This window comes from Stegodyphus dumicola, chromosome 7 (assembly GCF_044657685.1).
Source record: "Stegodyphus dumicola isolate Sdum_Otavi_A_Nest chromosome 7, ASM4465768v1".
Taxonomy (NCBI): Eukaryota; Metazoa; Arthropoda; class Arachnida; order Araneae; family Eresidae; genus Stegodyphus; species Stegodyphus dumicola.
Genome location: NC_140774.1, coordinates 121,581,305 through 121,604,437, shown reverse-complemented (window position 1 = coordinate 121,604,437; position 23,133 = coordinate 121,581,305). Strand labels below are relative to the sequence as shown.

The following is a 23,133-nucleotide window of genomic DNA, read 5'->3' as shown; positions in this document are numbered from 1 at the left end:
TCTAGAACTTCCACTGATTACAAAGGCTGCATCATCAGCAAATGCAATGCACTTTGTGTGGTCTGGCCATTGATGTTGTACTAATTTGTTAAATGCTAAATCCCAGAAATCAGCACTAAGACAAGAGCAGTTTCCTGTTAAGATAATAGGTAATAACAGAGCCCGACAGTTCTTTCATGACCAGATTTGGAGTGTGCTGATTTGATTTTTTATCTTCTTAGATAACTTAAAAGTTCTATACACAAAAAGGCTAGCAAAATCAATCCACACACGGAAAATTTCCCTCTTTGCTCTCCTCTTTTAAAGTGTTTTTTTATGGTTTTACTTTTAAACATGTTGTGAACATGTGCTGCATTTAAACATTTGCATACTAGATGCTGCACTTATTGCATAAATTTCAGGTCTGTTGCATATTTCCTGCATGGTACTGTAATTTTAATGTGTAGCAATGAAATATAAACTAACAAATGAGTATGTAAAATTAGAAAACAAATGTCTCTCTCTCTCTCTCTCTATATATATATATACAGGGTGTGTCAAAAAATGTATACACACTTTGAACTCTCATAGAAAATTTATTTTGCAACCGACAAGGTTAAATTTCTCAAAATGGTAAGGTTATACTCCCTTTTGAAAAATAAGTGTACTTTCTAGTCAGAATGAATGTTCTAAATGGTGTTTAAAGTAAATGTTCAAACAGTAATCTTCAGCATCAATGCATTTCTGAGTACGAGTCAAGACTGATTTTGTACTTCGCACTAAAGTGTCCAATAGGATTTCTGTGCACATTGCTTGAATCTCATACCTAAGTGGTGGGTGCAGAAATCCCATTGCACACTTTGGTGTGAAGTATGGAATCAGTTGTAACTTGTACTCAGAAATGTATCAATGCTGAAGACCACCATTTTGAACATTTACTTAAACACCATTTGGAACATTCAGTTTGACCAGAAAATACACTTATTTTTTAAACTGGAGTATAACCTTACCATTTCAAGAAATTTAACCTTGTAGGTTGGAAAATAAATTTTCTATGAGAGTTCAAAGTGTGTATACATTTTTTGACACACCCTGTGTATATATATATATATATATAATGTTTCCTAATTGTAAGCTTAAAAAATTAACACCTGATTAAAATGATAGATTACAGTCTATCATCTCAAAGAAGAGTTCATAACTAAAAATGTAAAAAACAGTTTTCCATTATAATTTAATATCTCAAAGAAGAGAGGCTTGCAAAATGAAAGTACTCTTACTTTGAAGCTGAGAAATACAGGTAAGTTTTAATACACAGGCTTTCAGCGAATTTAGAAGTATTTCACATATGTACATTTAAACAGAGGACATAGATAGCAATATAAACTTAATAACGCATCAATTAAGAGAAGCATATCTCAAATTCCTAAAGCCCTCCCTCAAAAACGCACAGGGACAAAGGCTAGCATCCCCAAGGGTTATACCAAAGTAAAACGTGGTGGACACAAGACCTCACAGAACAGAGAAGAATAGTAAGGCGGTTAAGAAAAGAATTCCAAAACTCAAGGGGGAAAAAAGGAAACATAGAAAGAAAGACTTGAGACAAAAGAAGAGAGGCGGCACTCTACAGAAGGAAAATTTTCAAAGCAAAATTAGACTTGTGGGAAAACTTCTGGCAAAGTCTAAGATTAAGCTCCCCATTTGGAACATTCTATGACATAGTCAAGGGCAAGGCATACTCCCCCTTAAAGATCTCTAGAACAAAGAAAAGTCCAGGAGTCTGGACTTCAAACATAGAAGACACCATAAGGGCGATCTTAGAATATCACTTCCCACAGGATAGAGCGGAGGAGGACAGTGAGATCCATACAACAATAAGAAATAAAGCAGACACCCCCCCCCCCCGTTTCGGGAGACGACCCAGATTTCAAATAGAAGAAGTGCGACAATTAATAAAGAGCACAAAAAAGGGCAAAGCCCTGGGAAAAGACGATTTATCATTGGAAATAGTAGAAGAATAATTTCTCACAAATGAGGAGTTCTTTGTAAGAATACTAAATGAATGCCTCAAAAGAGGCTATTTTTCCCAACAATGGAAAGAAGCTAACTTAGTTCTCTTCCATAAAGAGGGTAAAGACAGAGAGACACCAGGAGCATACCAGCCAATTTGCCTTCTTTCAGCCTGGGGCAAAATCCTAGATAAGCTCTTAGCAAAAAGGCTTACATTCTTCCTAATTAAGAATAAATTACTCAACACAAAGCAGTTTGGGTTCACACCAGACACAAGCACAATAGATGAGCTGAGAAGCTTAGTCACGCAAATCCATGAGAACAAAAGGAACAATCTTCACACCTGCGTGATATCCCTTGATGTGGCCTCCGCATTTAATAACTTGTGGTGGCCAGGGATACTAGCAAGATTACAAGATATAAAGTGCCCCTCAAACATATTCGGGCTAATTAAAAGCTACCTTCAAGACAGAATAGTTACATATAATAGAGACGGGGTCTGCGTGACTCACAAGTATTACAAAGGAGCACCCCAGGGTCCAATTTAGGACCAATTTTATGGAATCTAATAGCAGACACTGCCCTAAATTTAGAATTTGAAGATCATGTAAGCATACAAGCATATGCCGATGATTTTATAATAATTATAGCAGGAGGGAACCGACTAGTAATAGAAAGAAAGGCGCACAAAGCACTCAATATAATAAAGGAATGGAGCAACACATATAAGTTAAACTTCAGTATTGAGAAAACAAAGCTCATTTTATTTTCAAAAGGGAATAAATTACAGAGATCCCCACCAAGAATCAAATGGGATAACATAGCAATCCCAAGATGTGAACACCTAAAATACTTAGGGTTCACGTTAGACCAAAAACTAACATGGATTCCCCATCTGACAGGAATAAAGGATAAAACACTCAAACTAATCAATAATCTGAATAGAATGGTTTCACACAGATGGAACCTCAAAGGGAACCTCCTTAAATCACTATATATAAAAGCAATAGAAAGAATGATACTATACGGGTGGCCAATCTGGTACACCGGCAGCGAAAGGGTAAAGACCAAATTAAACCAGATACAAAGGATAGCCCTTTTGTGTATCACAAAGGCTTATACAACGTCCCCCTACGGCAGGGCTTCAAATACTCGCCGGGACAATCCCCCTGGATATCAAAGCAGACATGGAGGCACAATTTTATAGAGCGGTCCACTATAAAGAAAACATAAGTATGGGAGACACAATAATCTGTAATAATGAGATAGAGGACAGGCTCCCTACAATACAATATCATCCAGCCGAAGCAAAAAGAGAATTAAATGGGAAAAGGACCCACCAATGAATAAAGACATAGAAATCTTTACAGACGGTTCCAAAATGCATAACAAAGTGGGAGCCGCATGGGTAATCTTCCAAGATAGTCAGGAAATACACAAAGAAAGGACACGTCTAAACAATGACACAACAGTATTTCAAGCAGAAGTCCACGCCCTCAGAAGCGCGCTGCTCTGGGCCGGACAGAACGCAAGTTCCTCCACCAGGGTTGCATTCTTCACGGATAGCCTGAGCCCATTACACAGCCTTAACAGTGGCAAAATCTCAAAGAGAAGTATACAAAGTCTAAGAGAGATAATTAATACGCTCATATCAACACACAAAGTGTCCCTTAATTGGGTTAAAGCCCACCAAGGGACGCTGGGTAATGAAAGAGCGGATGAAGAGGCTAAGAAGGCGACAGACAAAGAAGTAGTAGACGTACACGTTCCTCTCTCAGAGAAAGTAGCAAAGAACAGACTACACAAAGAAGCTCTAATTCAATGGCAGGAAAGGTGGGACGAGGGTACAACAGGTCGGATGACATATAAAATTTTCCCTAAAGTCTCAACAACAAGATTAAAGAGCAACGATTACGAAAATCAAGCATTGAGTAATCACGGCAACTTCCCATCTTATATAGTAAGATTCCACAAAAAGAAAGTAAGATGTGCCTGCGGCACTAGCGGAAGCATCGCGGACGCAGCTCATTACATAAAGACCTGCCCTTTAACAGCGCCAGACAGAAAACGTCTGTTCCCGCCCTCTCTCTCCTCCTTAGAGACGGAACACTTGGAAAAATACCCAATAGAAATTAAAGGAATAAGAGAGATCATTAAGAAAGTCACGGATCAAGACACCCATCACCATTTCATAGAGTTTTTGTAGCAATTGTTCGACTCCTGTTAAGTCCAAAGTTTACTCTATGATTAATGCTACAGGACATCGAAGTCTATGTTTTTCAACTTTTCTTCGACTCATGTAAATATGTAAATAATGTAAATATGGTTCTATTTTTCTCTGTATTCAATTAAAGTTAATAAAGTTAATTAAAATCAAGAGGATTGTGATTGAGATCCCAAAATAAAACGACTTGTTGGCGAGATACATCTCTCCCCAGCAATATCATCCAGTCAGATGAGATCGTAGGGTGGTTAAAGCGGATGGAAACTTAGCCTCAGGCTCTCCACCCGCACTTAACCTAGCTATTTGGCATAAAACTACTTACGGCACCTAAGACCGAATTAATATCATACAAATGGTTATCATCTCCTCCCGCCTGATACGGAGGATGGATAAGTGATAGTGTCTACGTGGATACCATACCACTTACGAACGCAACGACTCGGTCCTCTCACCTGCTCCTCCCACTGAGACCGGGAGTGAGTCATAGGTTTCCCACAGTTGCAATTTAATTACAGGAGTGGAGAGTAAAATTGAATATGTACATTTAAGGCAGTCTTTGATTTAATTAAATGAGTAAAAGTATGGCACAGATCAATGCTATTAAATAGTAAATAATTTCTTTAAACTTTAAACTCAAACAACTTTTGTAATCATTACAAATAAAAACTAGTTTAAATTAAAAATACATTTAAACTAAATATAACTTGTAGCCTTGGCTACTAATGTTTAAAATTAATTTATGACTAGGAACAGCATGAATTATAAACAAATAGCTAAGTCATTGCATTTTATTTTCCGGCTATCGAAATGCGACGCTACGAGCAACGTTTTAAAACCAAAACCTAGCAATCGTGAATCAGAACTAGAACTAGTTGCCATTCAGCATAAAGAAATTTAAATATAAATATGAACTACTTATTGCCATTCAGCATAAAAGAAATATAAATATGAATATTAACAAAATATTAAAGTTAATTTTATAAAATAATTAAACACATGAACATAAATTATAAACAAATAGCTAAGTTATTGCATTTTATTTTCCGGCTATCGAAATGCGACGCTACGAGCAACGTTTTGAAACCAAAACCTAGCAATCGTGAATCAGAACTAGAACTAGTTGCCATTCAGCATAAAGAAATTTAAATATAAATATGAACTACTTATTGCCATTCAGCATAAAAAAAATATAAATATGAATATTAACAAAATATTAAAGTTAATTTTATAAAATAATTAAACACATGAACAAATATATGAAATAAAAAAATAATTATTTCTCATGCAATAACTGGGCCACTACAAACTCAAACATCTCAATACCTTAACTTACAGTCTGAAATACTGAAGACCTTCAGACATCTGTAGATAAACTGCTTTTATCCAGGAGTGCAAGACGAAGTATTTCTTCACAGACTTTTTTATAGTACCAAGCATCACCTTCCAGTCTTTTACGTCTGACACCAACAGCAAGCTGATGTTTTGGAAGCTGACATACTTCTAGTTCAAATCTCAACTGAATTTTTTTACCATTACATATTTTACCACGCAGTATATATCTAGAAAGAAGATACCAATTTAAAAAAAAGTAAAACTACGCACAAAAATATTCATTTACATTTTTGCTACCCTTTAGTTGGAAGAGCTAAAGCATCTAAAATGAAATATATAATAGATAAAGAGAAAGAAAATTCTAATACCAAAATTTGTTGTATTGTTACAGATTTGGTATTTAATTAGTTAACTTAGTAGAATTATAAATAAAATTGTTTTATTCCTTGCACAGTGCAGTGTGTGACGAATATTAAAAGAAAGCTAAGACGGAAAATTAAAAATACAAGATTGTGTGCATTTAACATTTAATAACTACAGTGGATGGACAAAAATAAGGAAACACCTTGTGAAATGCATGTTTGAAAAGAAAGATTGATTTTAATGAAATATGTAGGTGGCGCTGGCATTTTTTACTACTGACGCCACCTATACAACTTCGTAAATGTACTAAACAGTTCAGTTGTTGTCGGAGTACTGTTATGTGAGGTTGTCATTGCATTATGTCAGGGTTAACAGACTTCGAACGTGGGCAAATTGTTGGAGCACGTATGGTAGGTGCTTCCGTAAGCAAGGTGTTTAGTGTTACACAGCCGAGGTGTTTAGTGTTTCAAGAGGTATTGTATCGAAGATTTATTCCGCATATTTGAAAAGCGGAAAAACATCATCTGCTAAATCACAGCACGGACGAAAGTGTGTCCTGAGTGATCGTGACAGACGATCATTAAGGGCAATTGTGACGAAAAATAAGACCACATTTTAGTTAAAAAAATAAGCACTTATAGTCACTTTTCAAGCACATTTTAAGAAAAAAATAAGCACCTGTCTAATTACATTATACACAACTGCATAAACCTTAAAAGAAAAATTAGACTTGCAATTTAAAATATGAGCAATGCAATATTTATTAAGAGAATGAGCATTACCTCAACCATGGAAAACAACTTTTTTTTTTAAATTTTAAATGACAGTTCAATTTACAGAATTAGTTTACAATGAGAGAAAAAAAGAACTATGCAGAACTAAACTATATTACAAGATTTAATGATGAAATTTCAGTTCAAAATATAGAAAATAAATAATAATAAGCCATATTATTTGTATTCGCTTGGCACCTAATAATAAATACAATTTATTTTTCCACTCATATTAATATTTAAACAATTTAACTTAAATAAAAATTCTGAACGTTTTCTAAATTTTCATTGCATAACAGTTTTTCCTTAACATATATTCCAAGCAAAGTAATTTAAGTAAAAAGGAGGAACATTTCTGAAATCAGGAGACGGGAAGTTGCTTCATGTAGTCATCCTTTAACAATAAAAGCTTAACTAACCCGCATACTCGGAAATTGCCGAATAAAAAGAGGGGGGGGGGGGAGATGGTAGCCGTTCTTTAGATTTCTTGGCTAAATAAATGATTTTGACATTTCTATATGTGCATCATATAAAAATAGACCAATGGAACTGAGAAATATTCTGCTTAGAAAGAACAGTAAAACTCAAAGTGTTCATAAATAAATCTCAGACTGAACATCAAAATTAATTATCTGCAAAATACCACAAATGTTATTGCGCAATACGTGTGGCGTAATTCTTCCATACGTGATATTACGCAATCGGAATCAACAGCTGCCGGTATTCGGAGAATAAAGAACTAAATAAAGGAAAAGAAAGAGACTTACTAATCTGGGATGTTTTTGATTATAATTTCTTAATTCAGACCGTTAAATTTCCGGAACAGAATTATTCTTCGCTTGGGTTGGGTAGACCGCAAAACTTCTAGTCCTATTCAATCCAGATTGGACAGTGACAAAAAAAAAAAAAAAAAAAAAAAAAAAAAAAAAAGAAAGTTTGCTGCTTCAATATTAGAGATTTTGCGGAGAAAGGGGAGAACCTCCCAACCTCCGTACTGTATAATGTATTGGCCAAAAAAAAAAAAAAAAAAAAGAGAGAGAAAAGAAATTATTCTGACTATTTGATTACTTTCCTTTTATTTAAGCCATTCCGAATATTATTCCTTAGAAAGCTAATCTGTGTAAAAATAAACCCACTTTTGGAAGTTTATCTAAACTTCAGCAACTACTGCAACTATATTATAATAAATATTCATACATATGCTCATAATATAAGCATAACGATCATAATAAACACGAATATGAAGTGAACACGCGGAACGAGAATGTAAATTATTAAAATCTTGATAGAAATTCAAAAGTGTGTAGTATTTCGGTGGGAGAAAAAGAATACCGAATGTACCGGAATTTTCTACGACGTGCACCTGTCTGTACTCTTGCGCTCACCATAGTTTACGTTAATGCAGAGAAAGGGGAAAAAGCTCTTTACGGGAGTATGATTCACCATCTGACGTTCCATATAAGGAAGAAAAGTTGTTTATTTAGTTTCGGCTTTGGTACGGGGGGAAAAATGCGCGTTCATTAAAAAAAGCACTAAAAGCAAAAAATAAGCACGAAAAACAAAAAAAATAAGGGCTTTAAAGAAAACGTAAGCACCTATAAGGGCCTTTATATTTTATTTTCAAATATAAGGACTTATAAGCACTTGTAAGGACCGCTACGAACCCTGCCACAGCTGCAAAAGTTACTGCTGAAATGAATGTTGTGTTACCGAACCCTGTGAGTAGCAAAACAATTAGAAGGGAGCTTCATAAACAGGGAGTTGCTGGCCGTGCTGCAATTGAGAAGCCACTCATCAGTGATGCTAATGCACGTAACAGGAAAAGGTAGTGTTTAAGTCATAAAGCCTGGACTATAGAGCAGTGGAAGCGAGTAATATGGTCTGACGAGTCTTCTTTCACATTGTTTTCCACTTCTGGCCAAGTTTAAGTCTGGAGAACGCCATCTCAAGCCTATAATACAGACTGCTTGTTGCCAAGAGTGAAACATGGCAGGGGTTCTGTTATGGTTTGGGCAGCCATATCGTGGTTCTCTGCTAGCCCCATGATAACTGTGTCAGGGCACATGACTGCCAAGACTTATGTGAACATTTTGGCCGATCAAGTTCATCCCATGGTACAAACTTTGTTCTCCGATGGTGATGGTGTCTTCTAAGACGACAAAGCCCCTGTTCACACAGCTCGCATTGTCCAAGACTGGTTTTCTGAGCACGAGGATGAGTTGTCCCATCTCCTCTGGCCACCACAGTCACCAGACCTGAATATTATCGAACCTTTGTGGTCTACATTGGAACGAAAAGTGGGTTCTTGTTATCCACCGCCAACATTGTTATCTGAACTTGCCACTGTTTTGCAGGAAGAATGGTATAATATTCCCTTGGCAAACACACAGGAACTGTATTTATCCATTCTGAGAAGACTGCAAGCTGTTTTGGATGCCAACGGGTTTCCTACACCATATTAAGCAAAGAAACATGTTTTTTTAAAGGTGTTTCCATATTTTTGTCCAACCCCTGTAAATATCTCTTTTTTGATTTCGAGCAAATAAGAGAAAATTCTCGCACATTTAAAAAGGCTTATATAAGCGGCATGAAAACCTCTCAATTCCTTATTTAGTTAGTTGTTTAGAAAACTGCTCTTGTTAACTGTAGCGAATTCACGGATTAACTTTCTCCAGCTGTTTTGAATTAAGTTCTGTTGAACGTTTGAGTAGTTAAAAGATAACTACTGGGAGATATTGTAATACTGTACAAATATCTGAGGAAATTGAAGCATTTTGTTTTATTTGTTGTGATAATAATAAATTTTGTTCGTTTTCATCTCATTTGTGCATTCAATTCAAACGAACCCGCACACACGCAAAACTTTTTGGTGTCAGGTGTCAGGAGTGGGTTTGAATGCCAATAATAAGAGCGATAGAAGAGCAATTAAGGCAGTTGATATCAACCTTTGCCTCGTTTAAAGAAAAAACGAAAGAGAAGATGGATGCTGGCCAAGAATCCGTTACGGAAAAAATGAAAGCCGTTCAAGCTCGTCAAGAAAAGATTGAAGCTGGTCAAGATGAAATGAAAAGAGAAATTACCTGCATAATGGAAAACCAATTTAAGGCTATGGAAAACAGAATGGACGTGGTTGAAAATAAAATTGGACATATTAAAGAAAAAGTTTCTTCTGTAAAAGATCAAATTGAAGAAAGAGTTTCTGCGGTGAAAGAAGAAATAGAAGAGTTTCTTCTGCAAAAGAACATATAGAAGAGGCGTTTCTGTCATCGAACAACAAATTGATGATAGGGTTTCAGCAGATGCAAAAGAAGTTGATACTTTAAAGAAGATCGTAGCAATGGCAGGGAGCAGTTCTTATAGTTTTAAATTTTTATCGATGCCTGATTGTCCGTCTCTGAAGTTATCCACATACGATGGGAAGACCTCCTGGCAAGTATATAAGACACAATTTTCTACAGTTGTGGATGAATGGATGGGATTCCCAAGCTAAGGCCTGTCATCTCGCCGCTTCTCTGAGAGCAGACGCTGTGGATATCCTTCAGACTATCCAAAGACTAGATTTCGAAGCTTTTCTCAGCACATCGGAGTTGTACTTTGGCAAGAAGTGTTTAAAAGACTACAGGCTTCAATTAAAATCCCGTCAACAGAAGCCCACTGAAACACTTCAGGAGCTCGCCACAGATGTTGAAAGGCTGTCCCACCTCACCTTTACGGAGTGCCCAAGAGAAACGAGGAAAATCCTGTCCTTGCAGTACTTTATCGACGGCATCCAGGATCCTGAAATACAGAAAGCTCTGCGAATGGTGGATGTTAAGGACTTAAAAAGCGCTCTGTTGTATGCCGTGAAATTCGAGGCAGTCCAGCAAGCAACTCGTAGAGCTGTGCGAGCCAGTGGATCAATTGATGGCTCGTTTAGATGATTTATCCAGACAAGTTGACACTTTGATATGGAGTAGCAGTGAGAACAAAGTAAGTAACTGTAAAGTGTTGGAAATCTGGTACTGTAGGCCACATATGGTGGCATTGCAGAACACCCCAGGGCACGGAAAATAAAACAGACAATTTAGAAAGACCAGTTAGTGCCTTGAGACATAACAAGAGTGAAAAGAAACCTATCCTGAAGTGCTGGAGGTACAGTGTCGAAGGCCATATACAAAGGAACCGCAGAACACCCCAGAGCATGGAAAATAAAGCAAATGATTTAAACATCCAATTAAATGCCGTGGAATGAATAAGGAGTGACAAGAAACCAAAGTGCTGGAGCTAAAGGCCACATAAGAAAGGAATTGCAGAACCCCTTAGGGTACGGAATATAAGATCATTTTCTGGCAACGACGGAGGAAACAAATTAACGACCATATCGAGGAACGGAGGTTGCCAGAGAATGAAAAACTCGCCGCACTCAAGTTTTCTGCAGTGAATGGCAACAGTAATGGACTGTCCATCAATGGGCATATCGATGGAGTTCCTTGCAATATGATTATTGACATAGAAGGTATGTTATGTGTTACCATCATTTGTATGGATTTAGCTCAACAGTTTAAAGATAAGCTTATTTGGATGCCATCCTGTGTTACCCTTCAGACTGCATCTGGCGATAAGATCAACATAGCTGGGAAGTTAAACGTGAACATCATGTTCGGAAGTGCTGCGTACCATCACATGACATATGTGGTGGATATTACAGATCCATGCCTACTTAGATTGGACTTTTTAAGGAAATACGATTTTTCCTTAGACTTCAAAAACAACAAACTGCTTTCAGCATCTGAGGGCATGACTATCCATCCTCGAAAGGGATCCTCACCTGGAAATGCTGAAGCCTTGTCCAAAAGACCCAGCTCAGAAAGCTGCTGAAATCATACTAGGGTCGAAAAGAAATGCAAGACTACCAGCTATTCTCCATCTCAGATGCTCTTTGGTTGAGAACTTCGTCTGCCTTGTGACTGGCTGTTTGGTCGCCCTACGGATGCACCTTAATCGTCTGAGGAATACATCCAAGATGTCCAGGCCCGGTTTGAAGGGATGCACCGTTCTCCACGAGAGCAAGTCAACTTGACAACGAAGAAAGACACAAGAAGACCCGATGCGACACAAGAGCTACTGGGCATCAATTCGACGGAGGAGACAAGGTGTGGTTGTGGAACCCGATTCGACGTAAAAGAGTCAGGCCTAAATTACAGTCACCTTGGGGTGGTCCACACACAGTCCTAAACAGGCTGAATGACATCAAGGTTCAGATTTGTAAGTCTTTGAACTCTAAACCTAAAGTCGTTCATTATGACAGGTTAGCTCATTATTATGGCCATAGTAGTAGAGAGTGTAAATAATTGTAAATAGTGCAAAACCATGGTCCTTTTTGTTTCTAAATGTGTATTTGATTTGACTTGCATTTAGCATTTGATAGCATTTGATTTGTTTAAGATAGTTATTACATTTATTTTTCATGTTGTTTGTTATTGTAATGTTTATTATTGCATTTATGCCTTAGTTGTAAGTTTGGCTTCCTGTCTAGAGATTTTACTGTCCTGACCATGCAGTCCTTCGGGAAGGGGGCAGTGTTATGGATCTGGTATTTAATTAGTTAATGTTAGTAAAATTATAAATAAAAATTGTTTTATTCCCTGTGCAGTGCAGCGCGTGGTGAATATTAAAAGAAGGATAAGCCGGAAAATTAAAAATACAAGATCGTGTGCATTTAACATTTAATAAATAAATATCTTTTTTTTTTTATTATTTCGAGAAAATACCAGAAAATTCTCACGCATTTAAAAAGCTTACATAAGTGGCATGAAGACCTCTCAATTTGTTATTTAGTTAGATGCTGTTTTAAGAGTTTGTTTAGAAAACTGCTCTTGTTAACTGTAGCAAATTCGTGAATTAGCTTTCTCTAGCTGTTTTGAATTAAGTTCTGTTAACGTTTGAGTATTTAAAAGATAACTACTGTGAGATATTGTAATACTGTAATATATGAATATCTGAGGAAATTGAAGCATTTTGTTTTATTTGTTGTGAAAATAATAAATTTTGTTCATTTTCATCTCATTTGTGCACTTATTTCAAATGAACCCGTACGCACGCAACAGTATATATATATAGATTTGAAAAATTTCAGTAATGTAATGTAAATATATATATACATACAAACGCGTAATGGGGTTAGCTTGATTCGACGTTCAAATAAATGAAATTTCCCTTGAAAAGCCAGTTTGGAAGTTGAATTGGGCTAATTTACCATTTTCTGCTTAACTTTTTATCTGATTCTGTTTTTTTAATGTTTTACATGTCTAATGGTTTGATTTTCATATGTATTAATTTTTTAAAACGTGTTGAACTTTTTGGAGCAGCAGCTCTTGGTAACTTTTAGGCGAGCTTACTACAATTTTTATATTTTACTTATTTTGCAGCATATTGCGCAAGATGTTTTCTAGACCAAAATTGGTTTTTCAAAATTGTAATTACTACCTTGCTTGATATATTATACATACATACACATATATTAGAAAAATTTTAGTATATATATATGTAAGATAAAAATGTATGAATCAGAATTATAATATAACTATAAACATTAATTCTTCCTCTCTATTCTAAAATCGTAATAACTTATCTGCATTGTGTCATTTCTAGATCACTCTATGGCCCGCGCAACTCGAATGACGTAATAATTAAGAACTGAAACTGTCCTTGTAAACCAAAACTTTTCTCTTCGCGTGCCTCCATCTTGCATAACTACGCACTTCAGCTTTGCTCTTTACTCTGCTAAGATGTAATTTCGCTGGCTTGCTTTCTATCTTAACAATATATAAAAATGTAAATCTTGTGTGGAAAGGCACGATTAGAGTGCCAAGTGATTGTGGCCACAAATATCAATTGGAAATAAAAATGGAATTCAAATCGCTTCTACTGCCAAGTTTTATTTACGAAGTCAACACATTCATTAGTTTACGACGCAATCAGATTACTTCGTCTTCAATATGGATCTAAGCACGCATCGACACTGCTCCGTCTCATTTCCTTTGCTTTTATTATGACATATATATGTTAACAAAAATTTAATTAATTTAGTAAGATGAAAAATCTTACTGCACAGCATATTTAAATTTCTTTCCAATAATAACTTATAAATAAATTTTCAAAACACAGGGTGTTTCTAAATGAATATTGAGATTTTAACTCTTTGTAGTATTTATTATGTAAAACTTAAAATCATAATTAATAAATGAAATAAAAGAGCAACTCAAACAGTACTGTTTGTTGGTACGCGCATGTGCCAGAAAGTGCTAGTACCAAAAATGGTGACTAGTGAACTAGCTTTTTGTGTTCTGTAGTTACTGTACAACATGAATTCCAGATTAAGTTCAGATCTGATCCCCCAAGTGATAATAACATCTGTAGATGGTATCATCAGTTTGAAAATACCGGCTGCCTTTGCAAAGAGAAGAGAATGGGACGACCAAGAGTTAATAAAGAGAGTGTTGTGCGAATGAGAGATTGATGTGATATCTACCTGTGAGGGTTCATAAAGGATTGTGCATTTGTGTCTCCACTATCAGTTGACCTACCCGACCTAAGAAACAGGATTGAGGCAGTTGTTGCAACAATTACGCCACAAACACTAATCAACATTTCGGAAGAACTTGACTAAACTATCACTTGATGTGTGCAGTGTGACGAAAGGTGCTCACATTGAACACTTGTAAGCTCGTAGGTATAACTGCTCGAGTTGCTCTTTCATTTCATGTATTATTTATAATTTTAAGTTTTATAATAAATACTATAAAGCGTTAAAACCCTGATATTAATTTAGAAATGCACTTTATAGATTATGCATTTTATTTACTATTAATGGTACAATGTCCCAAAGCAAAATGTAAACTACACAAATTTACAAAGAATAAAATTCACAATGTAAAGATAAGAGAAAATTCCTAAAATCGGCAACTGATATATTCATTTATGCATTTTACATCAAGCATTATCCATAAAATTTCATTCACAGGTCAACTTACTATAGTATATTTATTGTTATGTTTTAAAGGCATTTAGTATACAGTACAAAGTCTAAGCTGCAGACTCAGTAAAACTTTAGTGGTTCCAGATCCAGGTAATCACTTTGAACCTACTAAAATAACATGTTAGAAAGTATAAAATTAAAAATATGAAATAGTGATTTAAGAAGTAATGAAGTATTTACGCCTTTAAAAATCAAAATTAAAAAAGGGAGTTTGTTTTATTAAACATTTCTTTCAATATAAATTTTAAGCTGTTTCATTCTTTGTGTTAAAATTTTCTTTTTAATTTTAAAAATAAGATTATTTCTTATTCGGTTTAAGTCCTGTAATTGCAGTGTCAAAAATTCTCACTAAACTGGCAATCAAAATTTTTTCAGTCTAAAAAATTGCTGTGTCACTTTGATCACTATTGGTTTTCTGGGTTTCAAAAAATACAACAGAATTCATCGCCTATTAGTTGATTACTAATTTACGCATTGTCAAAGCAATGGAAAATGTCTGTTATATCACCTTCATTTATTATCACTTCTCCACAACTTCCATGAACTGGAAAATTTTATCTTCAATTGCATTCAAGATCTAAGGCAAGTACTAAATATTCTCCACTATACACATCCCGCTACAGCTCCAAAATTAAGAGTCTATTTCACATAATCAAAAATTCAATACAGTCAAAAGTCGTTAATTCAGACACCCATAATCTGGAATGATCTATAATCCAGACCTCAAAGCTAAAAAGCGCATTTGTCGCATTGACGCATGCGCGTAAGACCTTTACGGCTGCAAATATGCATGTGCGGGTGCGCAAAATACGTTTATGAATGCGCGATTAATATATAATGGACGGTATAAGCTAAGCTAAAATTATCTAATTCAGTTAATGTTGCAGATTGCATTGTTCCTTAATCTTCGAATTGGATTCGGCTTTTATTTTTTGCAGACTGTTAGAGCAATTTTATAAAAGTAAGCTTGAACTTTCGATTATGTCAAATACAATTTCTGATATATATTTATTAATATGTAAATGATCTACAAAGCGAAAGTATGTTTTGAAGTTCATTAAACAAAAAGTGGAATTGCTACAAAAAATGGATAAAGGCATATCCTTTGTTTATCTAAACTTTAACGTTTGTTTATCTAAACTTTGTTTATCTTTAACGCCCTGCAATGAATTGGAAGTTGATCTGTCAGCACTATCCTTATCTTCAGGGCAGATGTTTTTATTTTATTTGGCTTATAATTCCTTACTAAATGTAGTATTTCATCTCGATGTACTCCGCCTTTGATATGATTTAAATTAAATTCCTCGTCATTATAACTTGCTTCCGATAGTGAAGAAAATGACACAGAGGTTATTGAAAATGAAAAAATTTCGCTTGACAAACTAGTTGGTATTCTCGACACAGCAATTATAGGACTTAAACAGCGGAACTTTGTAACTGAAAAAGAAATTATGATTGTTTATAGAATTAAAGAGAATGCATTATCACATAAAAAACGAAGCAACTTAAACAACTTACATTGAAAGAAATGTTTAATAAAGTAATCAAATAAATATTGAGCTTTTTTTTTTTTTTTTTTTTTTTGTAAATTTTGATACTCTTTAGATCATAATTGTTCTTTATTTCATAAATTACAGTTTCATATTTTTAATTTTATAATTTCTGCATGCCATCTTACCAGATTTAAAATGATGATCTATAATCCAGAAAAATCGATAATCCGGAATCACCTAAGTCCCGACGAGTCCGGATTAATGACTTTTGACTGTATTGGCTGTAAATGTTAGTTAAGGAATAGTACAGTTTGTTATATAAACTGAACTTTATCCCATTTGAATCTAAATCTTTCTCTTTTTCCTCTATTACACAACGACGATACTCCACTCCAAATAAATATGTTTTCGATTTCATTTATTGTTTTTATCAGATAGAAAGATATTAATTCTCCTCACCTCCATAATCCCTCAAAAAGAGAAAGTATTGTCACAGCCAAGAACATCAATTAATGTATTGTCATTGGCCAGATACCTAACCAGCAAGTGTTTGAAAGTAGCAAACAGAAATCTCAGTTAGGAGAAAAATCACTCATATGGTACACCTGCTTTTTCTGGAATATTACACTCTCCATTTCCAAATATATATCATCATTCCAAATATTGGACATCCAGATTTTGAGGTTTGTACTGTATATATATTTCTTTCTTACACTTTACTTAAAACCCGATAACTTATAGAATTTACTACAAAAATAATTAAAAAAAAAATACATTATGCTAAACTGCAAGAAAAAGCTCCAAAACAATATTAGGCAGATGTTACTCATCCATAATGAAAGAAAAGAGAGTAAGAAGAAAATTTGGTTATCATATTGATTTTATTTATTATTTTTTTTTTTAAGAAAATGCAGAAGAGCTGTTTCTCAAACAATAAAAATTAACAAAAATGAAAATTAAATCAAATGTAAGCAGAAAAAGTTAGGTACTACAAATTATCCTTCTTTTACTTATACTGTATAGCACAAACAAGTATCATGGGTGAAGTTATTGCTAGTATTTTCGATCATAAGTATTTATTTTGCTATAAAACATAGAAGTGATACTTTTTATCAATATCTAAGATCACAACTGCAAAAAGAGTTAGCTTCAATGTCTTCCTACAGAAATTGATATTTTGCTTTAATGATTCTAATTTAGAACAAGTGTCATGGATAAAAAAAATCCACTAATTTCAAAAAAATTCTGCACAGATTACTTTCTTAACAATGCATACTTTTTAACTTTCATTATTTAAGATTTTTATGTCATCTAGTCATTGAAATTCAATAGAAACTTTATGATTATGAGATATAATTTCACATTAGAGATGGGACAGTTAAAATATTTAAGTGTGATGAAGAAATGAAATCGGGCAATTGAAACTACCCAAAAATATTTATTTTTCACAACTTTTACTATTAGCTATAATTCTTAAATGTTTTACTGTTACAGCTTTGTTCCCATATTCAGTAATACGGAAGCCACTTTCAATTGTTTGTAGCCTGAAGCAATTGCAGAAAATGCAAGAAATTAGCAGTTTAAAAGCTACAAAATATGCTTATCAAACAAAAAATGGCTGTAAAGAAATGCAGCATTTTATTTAATGTGTTCAGTTCCGTCTTCACATGATAGTTTTTCCACCATAAACAGAAATACTCATATGCAAATTGAACAAATCTTTGATTACTTATGCAGTGTTCAAAAAGTGTGATTTTTATTGTTTTTTCTTCCCTTGAAACTGCAATCTTACTGCACAAAATTTATCAATTAACCTTTTGAAGATGCGATGGCCATTAAAGTGGTCATACAGTCCTCTGTTTGAAATGACGGGTTGTCCACTTTAGTGGCTATGTCTTTTTCCCCCATTTTCCAGGCTGAAAGAGTGGGGTGAAATGTCAAATTTGACGTCCCTGGGGTTTTAATTACTTATCTCTTTCAAAGGTCTGTGTTAAGAATCCGTTTTTCCCAATTTTTCCCTTTTAGTTCTTGTAGCTACATAGCTACAGAATTCCCGATAACTGCGTTTGTAAATTGTAAACAGAGCCTTGCGTTGCTTTAGAATATCGCATATTTTCGTAAGTTTTTTAGGAATTATTTTGAAATTTTTCTAGCAAAATGTCGAAAAGGAAAAGAGGTCTAACTGAAGAAGAAATACGAAAACTTCTTCAAGAGTTTGATGATGAAATATATACACACACATATATCTGTATGTTTATACCCGTATGCATAAATCCACATGCAAACACACATATATATATATACAAATGCATATGTGTTCCTGTGTGTGTACATGTACGTGTCTGTATATACGTTATTCCAATTTAAGGGTACGCATGCTTTCCACTTTATGTGCATATCTGCACTTATACCATATTATATCAGTGCAGACATACATACTACATGGATATGTAGGTATACATTTCCATACACAAATATAAATTCCCACGCACTTGTATACATGTACAAGCACTTTTTCTTACATTCTTATCGTTCATTCTTAACAGTTATGTCTGTCTTTATTTCCGTATATATCTGTTTACGCTGAAGTGACCTTCACACACGGAAGTTTACTGTACTGGTATTGTTATTTAAACAAATCACAAGAATATAAATATAAATTTTGTGTCAAAGAAATAACAATAGTTTTACAATTTCAGTCTGAAACCTGGAAATCATAAATACACTAAAACTAGTCAATCAGTCTGAAAGGTCAGCTCTAGCCATTAGATTCCAGATGTACTCTTATTTTAAAAGGTAACTCCGTATCAGTGTCTCGATTTCAAGCTCTCAAATAATATACAAATCAATGTTCTAAGACAACACATGTTCCCTATCTGAATTTCTGAACCTTGACCTTTTAAGTGATTGAATGCCTATGTCATTCATTAGACATATATCTCAACAACTACATTCAAGGACAAATTCCTGGGGCATACCTAGGGCACTCAGTTATGAAATAGTTTTGATATGACAGCATAATGACCGAAGTGTTAATGAAACCAATGAATAGCTGCCAAATTTTCAATAAAAAAGAGAAAAACAGTTAATTCAACTGTAATAGTAAAAAGATTCCACCATATAAAATATGCCGCCATGGTTGATGTCAAAGCTGCTACAAAAACAGTCTGGAGTTGAAACAAACTGGTTTAAACAACAGAGGAAATAGAAAAATTCACATGCGACGACGATATCAAACAGGAGAGAATTTTGCTGACCAGGCACCTGAAATTATCTGGATATTTCTCTTAATGTGCTAAATTATGTAGCATAATATAGAATAACATAATACAGTATTGAAGACAACAACTAATTATTGTGTAACTTTTGTCCCACAGTTTTTGCAGACACTATGCATAACAAACAATTTAAAAAACTCTTTGCACTAAGAAATTACCTAAGTTTTGATACCCGAGCGAACACGTTCCCTTAGTGAGGCTGAGAACTTAGTTTTAGACAAATGGAATTTACGTTTTGAATTATGGATTTGCATACTAAATAATTTGACACTTTTAATGACTTAAATTCATTCTATTATTAATACTTGAAATATATCACTTACTAATTTTCAATAAACAGTATAAAACGATACATGATTAAAAATATATATATATACATATTTTTAATTTTTAAAACTAAAATATTCTAAAAAACAGTTTTTGAGCATCTGTTTTATTATGCATTCATTTTGGAAAAGAACTGAATTTTAATTAGTAGCACTTATGAAGTTGGACATTGTAGTACTAACAGTCCACAATAAAATAAAATAATTTTTAATTAAACCAGTTATATTCTAATTTGCTGAACGTTTCCTCCTTAAATAGTATGTTATCAAGCAGATTTTGAACAATTATGTAAAATTAAAATTTTATTGTGCCTATAGAGCATAATTTTAACAGTTCCACTGAATTTTAATTTTTAATCATTTTTATAGTTTTAAGCGTTTATTTTTTAATTATTCCCTGTATGGAAGAAAGTTCAAAGATATAGCTATATTTGATAATATATAACAAAACAATTTAAAAATTATAAGGACATTTAACAATAAAAAGAAAAAGAAAAAAAAAAAAAAAAAAAGAGACTGAGATGAAGACTGGTTAAATTTTAAATTGTTCAAGTAAATAATCAAATAGTTGAAATATTTTTTCACATAACATTAATATAAAGATACAATAGAAAGAATTATTGTAAGCACTTAGTAAAGACACATAGTTTTGCAGTGTAATTTAAAATTCAAACCAAAATTTTATAAAAATGATGCCCTATAACGTTAAGAATGGCATTTTCTTCAACGGAGGTTTACACATTTCCCAGTACTCTCAATTCGGAACAACTATAATATGAAATTTTCCCTCAGTGACGAAAAGCATTTTGAAATCTGGTCACTAATCCCTACACTTCCCTTCCTTTTGCAACATAGATGCACCCCTCTGAGAATCTATTAAACTACACACAAGAATCTTTGTTGCAAACAGGAGGTGATTTCCTAAAGGGGGGAAAGCATTCGGTTCAAGATCCCCGTCCTTTCAAGGCTTTTACTGCTACCAAAGCCTCGGCCTCAAAAGGTTAAACTTTATTGTATTTACCTGAAGTAGAAATTTGATCACTTTAGTAAAACCAAAAATTTTTAACAGGTCAAACTGCACTTTATAATTTTAAATGAATATTAACTTTTTCAAACTGTCAATCAATTAGTTCTCCCTCTCCCATCTAGTCTCTTTAATTTCATATCATCAAAATTTGTATGTTGCATATCACATCACATGTAGCATTTGCTACTATCTGCAGTTTCATGTAGTCATACTTTGGAATGTATTATTTATGCATATCGAGGCATTACTTTAATTTATAGTTACAGATAAAAATTATAAAATAAAAGCATGGGGCAGGGGCACAAATAAGCACATGATCAACAATGAAGGATCTGATAAGATATATAAAACTAATGTTACCCATTTTGTTTGCAAGGAATTCCTTTCCTAAGAAGTGCATTTTGTAAGGATTCCAGAACTTCTTCAGGAGTGACTTTATCATTTGTTGCAGACACATTACATAGATTCTTGGGAGGGGAAAAATACAGCATTATTAGTAAGGAGGCATGAACTGGATTCATACACATTTCTGCACATTGAAATTAAATACTTTTAACACCATTTAAGGATCATGAAAGAAAAATATTAAGGACCCACCAGCAAAGGGGAATGAATAAACTAAAGCAATTATCTATACCCAAACTTAACTTTTGTAACACCATTCTAATAATAATAATAATAATAAATCTGTAAATAGGATATATTATTATTAAACATAATCTAATACTTAGCATAACTATAAAACAAATTTGAGAATAAAAAGTAATTAGCATTAAATTACAAAATTCCTCTAAAATTTACACTTACTTAACATTTTATCCTTATAATAGTCCCAAATATTTTAAACAAGATTAGTGACATTTAAGTTTTACTAACAATTAGTTTTACATTGATTCTTTCTTTTATGCCTTATTTTGGTACAGAATCACTCAGTTCAGAGGTTTATGCAAATTTTATGTTAAGCAGCATAGGTTAAAATAAGAAGTAAAATCATAACCAATGTGGTTCACAACAGAGGCTTGGCTACTGCCATCACTGCTGCTCTTAAAGAGAAAGAAAGAGATACACTGATCAGAACAGGCATGAATGCCTGATATTGGCAAGATTGGCATGTGCTGAAAATTAAGGGAGTCTGACCCAGTTAGTATCATGGCTTTGCATAGAGTTGCTGGAGTTATAATCTAATTAATATACAATATTTAATATAAGGTTCCAATAAACCCTTTCCAAGCGACAAAGAAATTTAGTTTCATAAAATATTTAAAAATGCACTTTCTGTTTATAACATATAATTAAAGATGCACAGATGTATTATAATGTTAGTAATCATGAAATTATCCATTTACTAACTTTGACTTTTCGAGGCCTATTAGTTCCACAACCGTACATTCGTTTCTTAGGAGTTAAGAGACTTCTGACACAATCTAATCCTTTCTCAATGCTTCCAAACATCTTCTTAGCAGATGAACTCATTCCATGCCTTTGAGGTTGTTTCTGAGGAGTCATAGTAACCAGAGTTGGCGATTCAAATGATTTTGCTCTGTTGAAAGAGAACAGTTAGAAAGTGAAAATGCATTTAACTGTTGCTTCATTAAAAAAAAAAAAAAAAAAAAAAAAAAAAAAGAAATAAAGAAAGAATGCATAAAGTGCTTCTTTCTTTTTTAGAAAGAATGTTTTAGAAATATTAGTTTTTAGAAAGAATGCATAAAGTGCTTTATGCTGATAAAATATTAAAAAGTCAACACAAAAAAAAATTCCTATATATATTTATGCTGATAAAATATTAAAAGTCAACACTAAAAAAAATCACATGGCCAATTAAAAAATTCAAGCAGATTTTTTCACAATTCAAACTTTTTGATATATTTTAAAAGTAAACAAAATCTAACACTGGATGAATATAATTTCAAATGTAAAAGTAACATGTTCTGAAAAACAAAGTAATACTATCTTTCATTACCAACAGCAAGTATAAATGTAGTTAAATAGCAGAGAGGACACTAGTTTTGAATTGCGTAATAAATATTTTGTAAGACTACTAAATTTGAGCCAGCGGAAGCGAAATTTGGCTTGAGATAATTTTGCATATTATGGGCAATTTGCCTCCTCCTGCTCCTCCCCCTCAAAAAAATTCTTTAGTAGGTTAAAATAATTAACTAGACCTTTCTTCACAGAAGGCTTCTAAAAGAATTTAAATTTCTTGCATTTTTACTTAAAAAAAAAAAAAAAAGTTGATAAAAATTATTACAATTTGAAATCCTATATTATTTAATTCATTTCTTAAACTCGAACCACAGATCTAGAACTGACT

At 33.6% G+C, this 23,133-nt stretch overlaps 1 protein-coding gene across 4 annotated transcripts in view; it reads right to left on the bottom strand.

Annotated features, from left to right (window-relative positions):
- LOC118185907 (maternal embryonic leucine zipper kinase-like) overlaps positions 1-23,133 on the bottom strand; it is a 139,370-nt gene that overhangs the window by 5,301 nt on the left and 110,936 nt on the right. For 3 of the 4 annotated variants that reach the window (XM_085820772.1, XM_085820769.1, XM_085820773.1), the window contains 3 exons: positions 22,173-22,362; positions 21,183-21,289; positions 5,547-5,772 (listed from right to left, as the gene is read on the bottom strand). In XM_085820772.1, the coding sequence (XP_085676898.1) occupies positions 5,568-5,772; positions 21,183-21,289; positions 22,173-22,362 (502 nt within the window). In that variant the 3' untranslated portion in view covers positions 5,547-5,567. Of the gene's footprint in view, positions 1-5,536; positions 5,773-21,182; positions 21,290-22,172; positions 22,363-23,133 lie in introns of all 4 variants that reach the window. The other variant, XM_085820771.1, reaches the window with a different exon arrangement.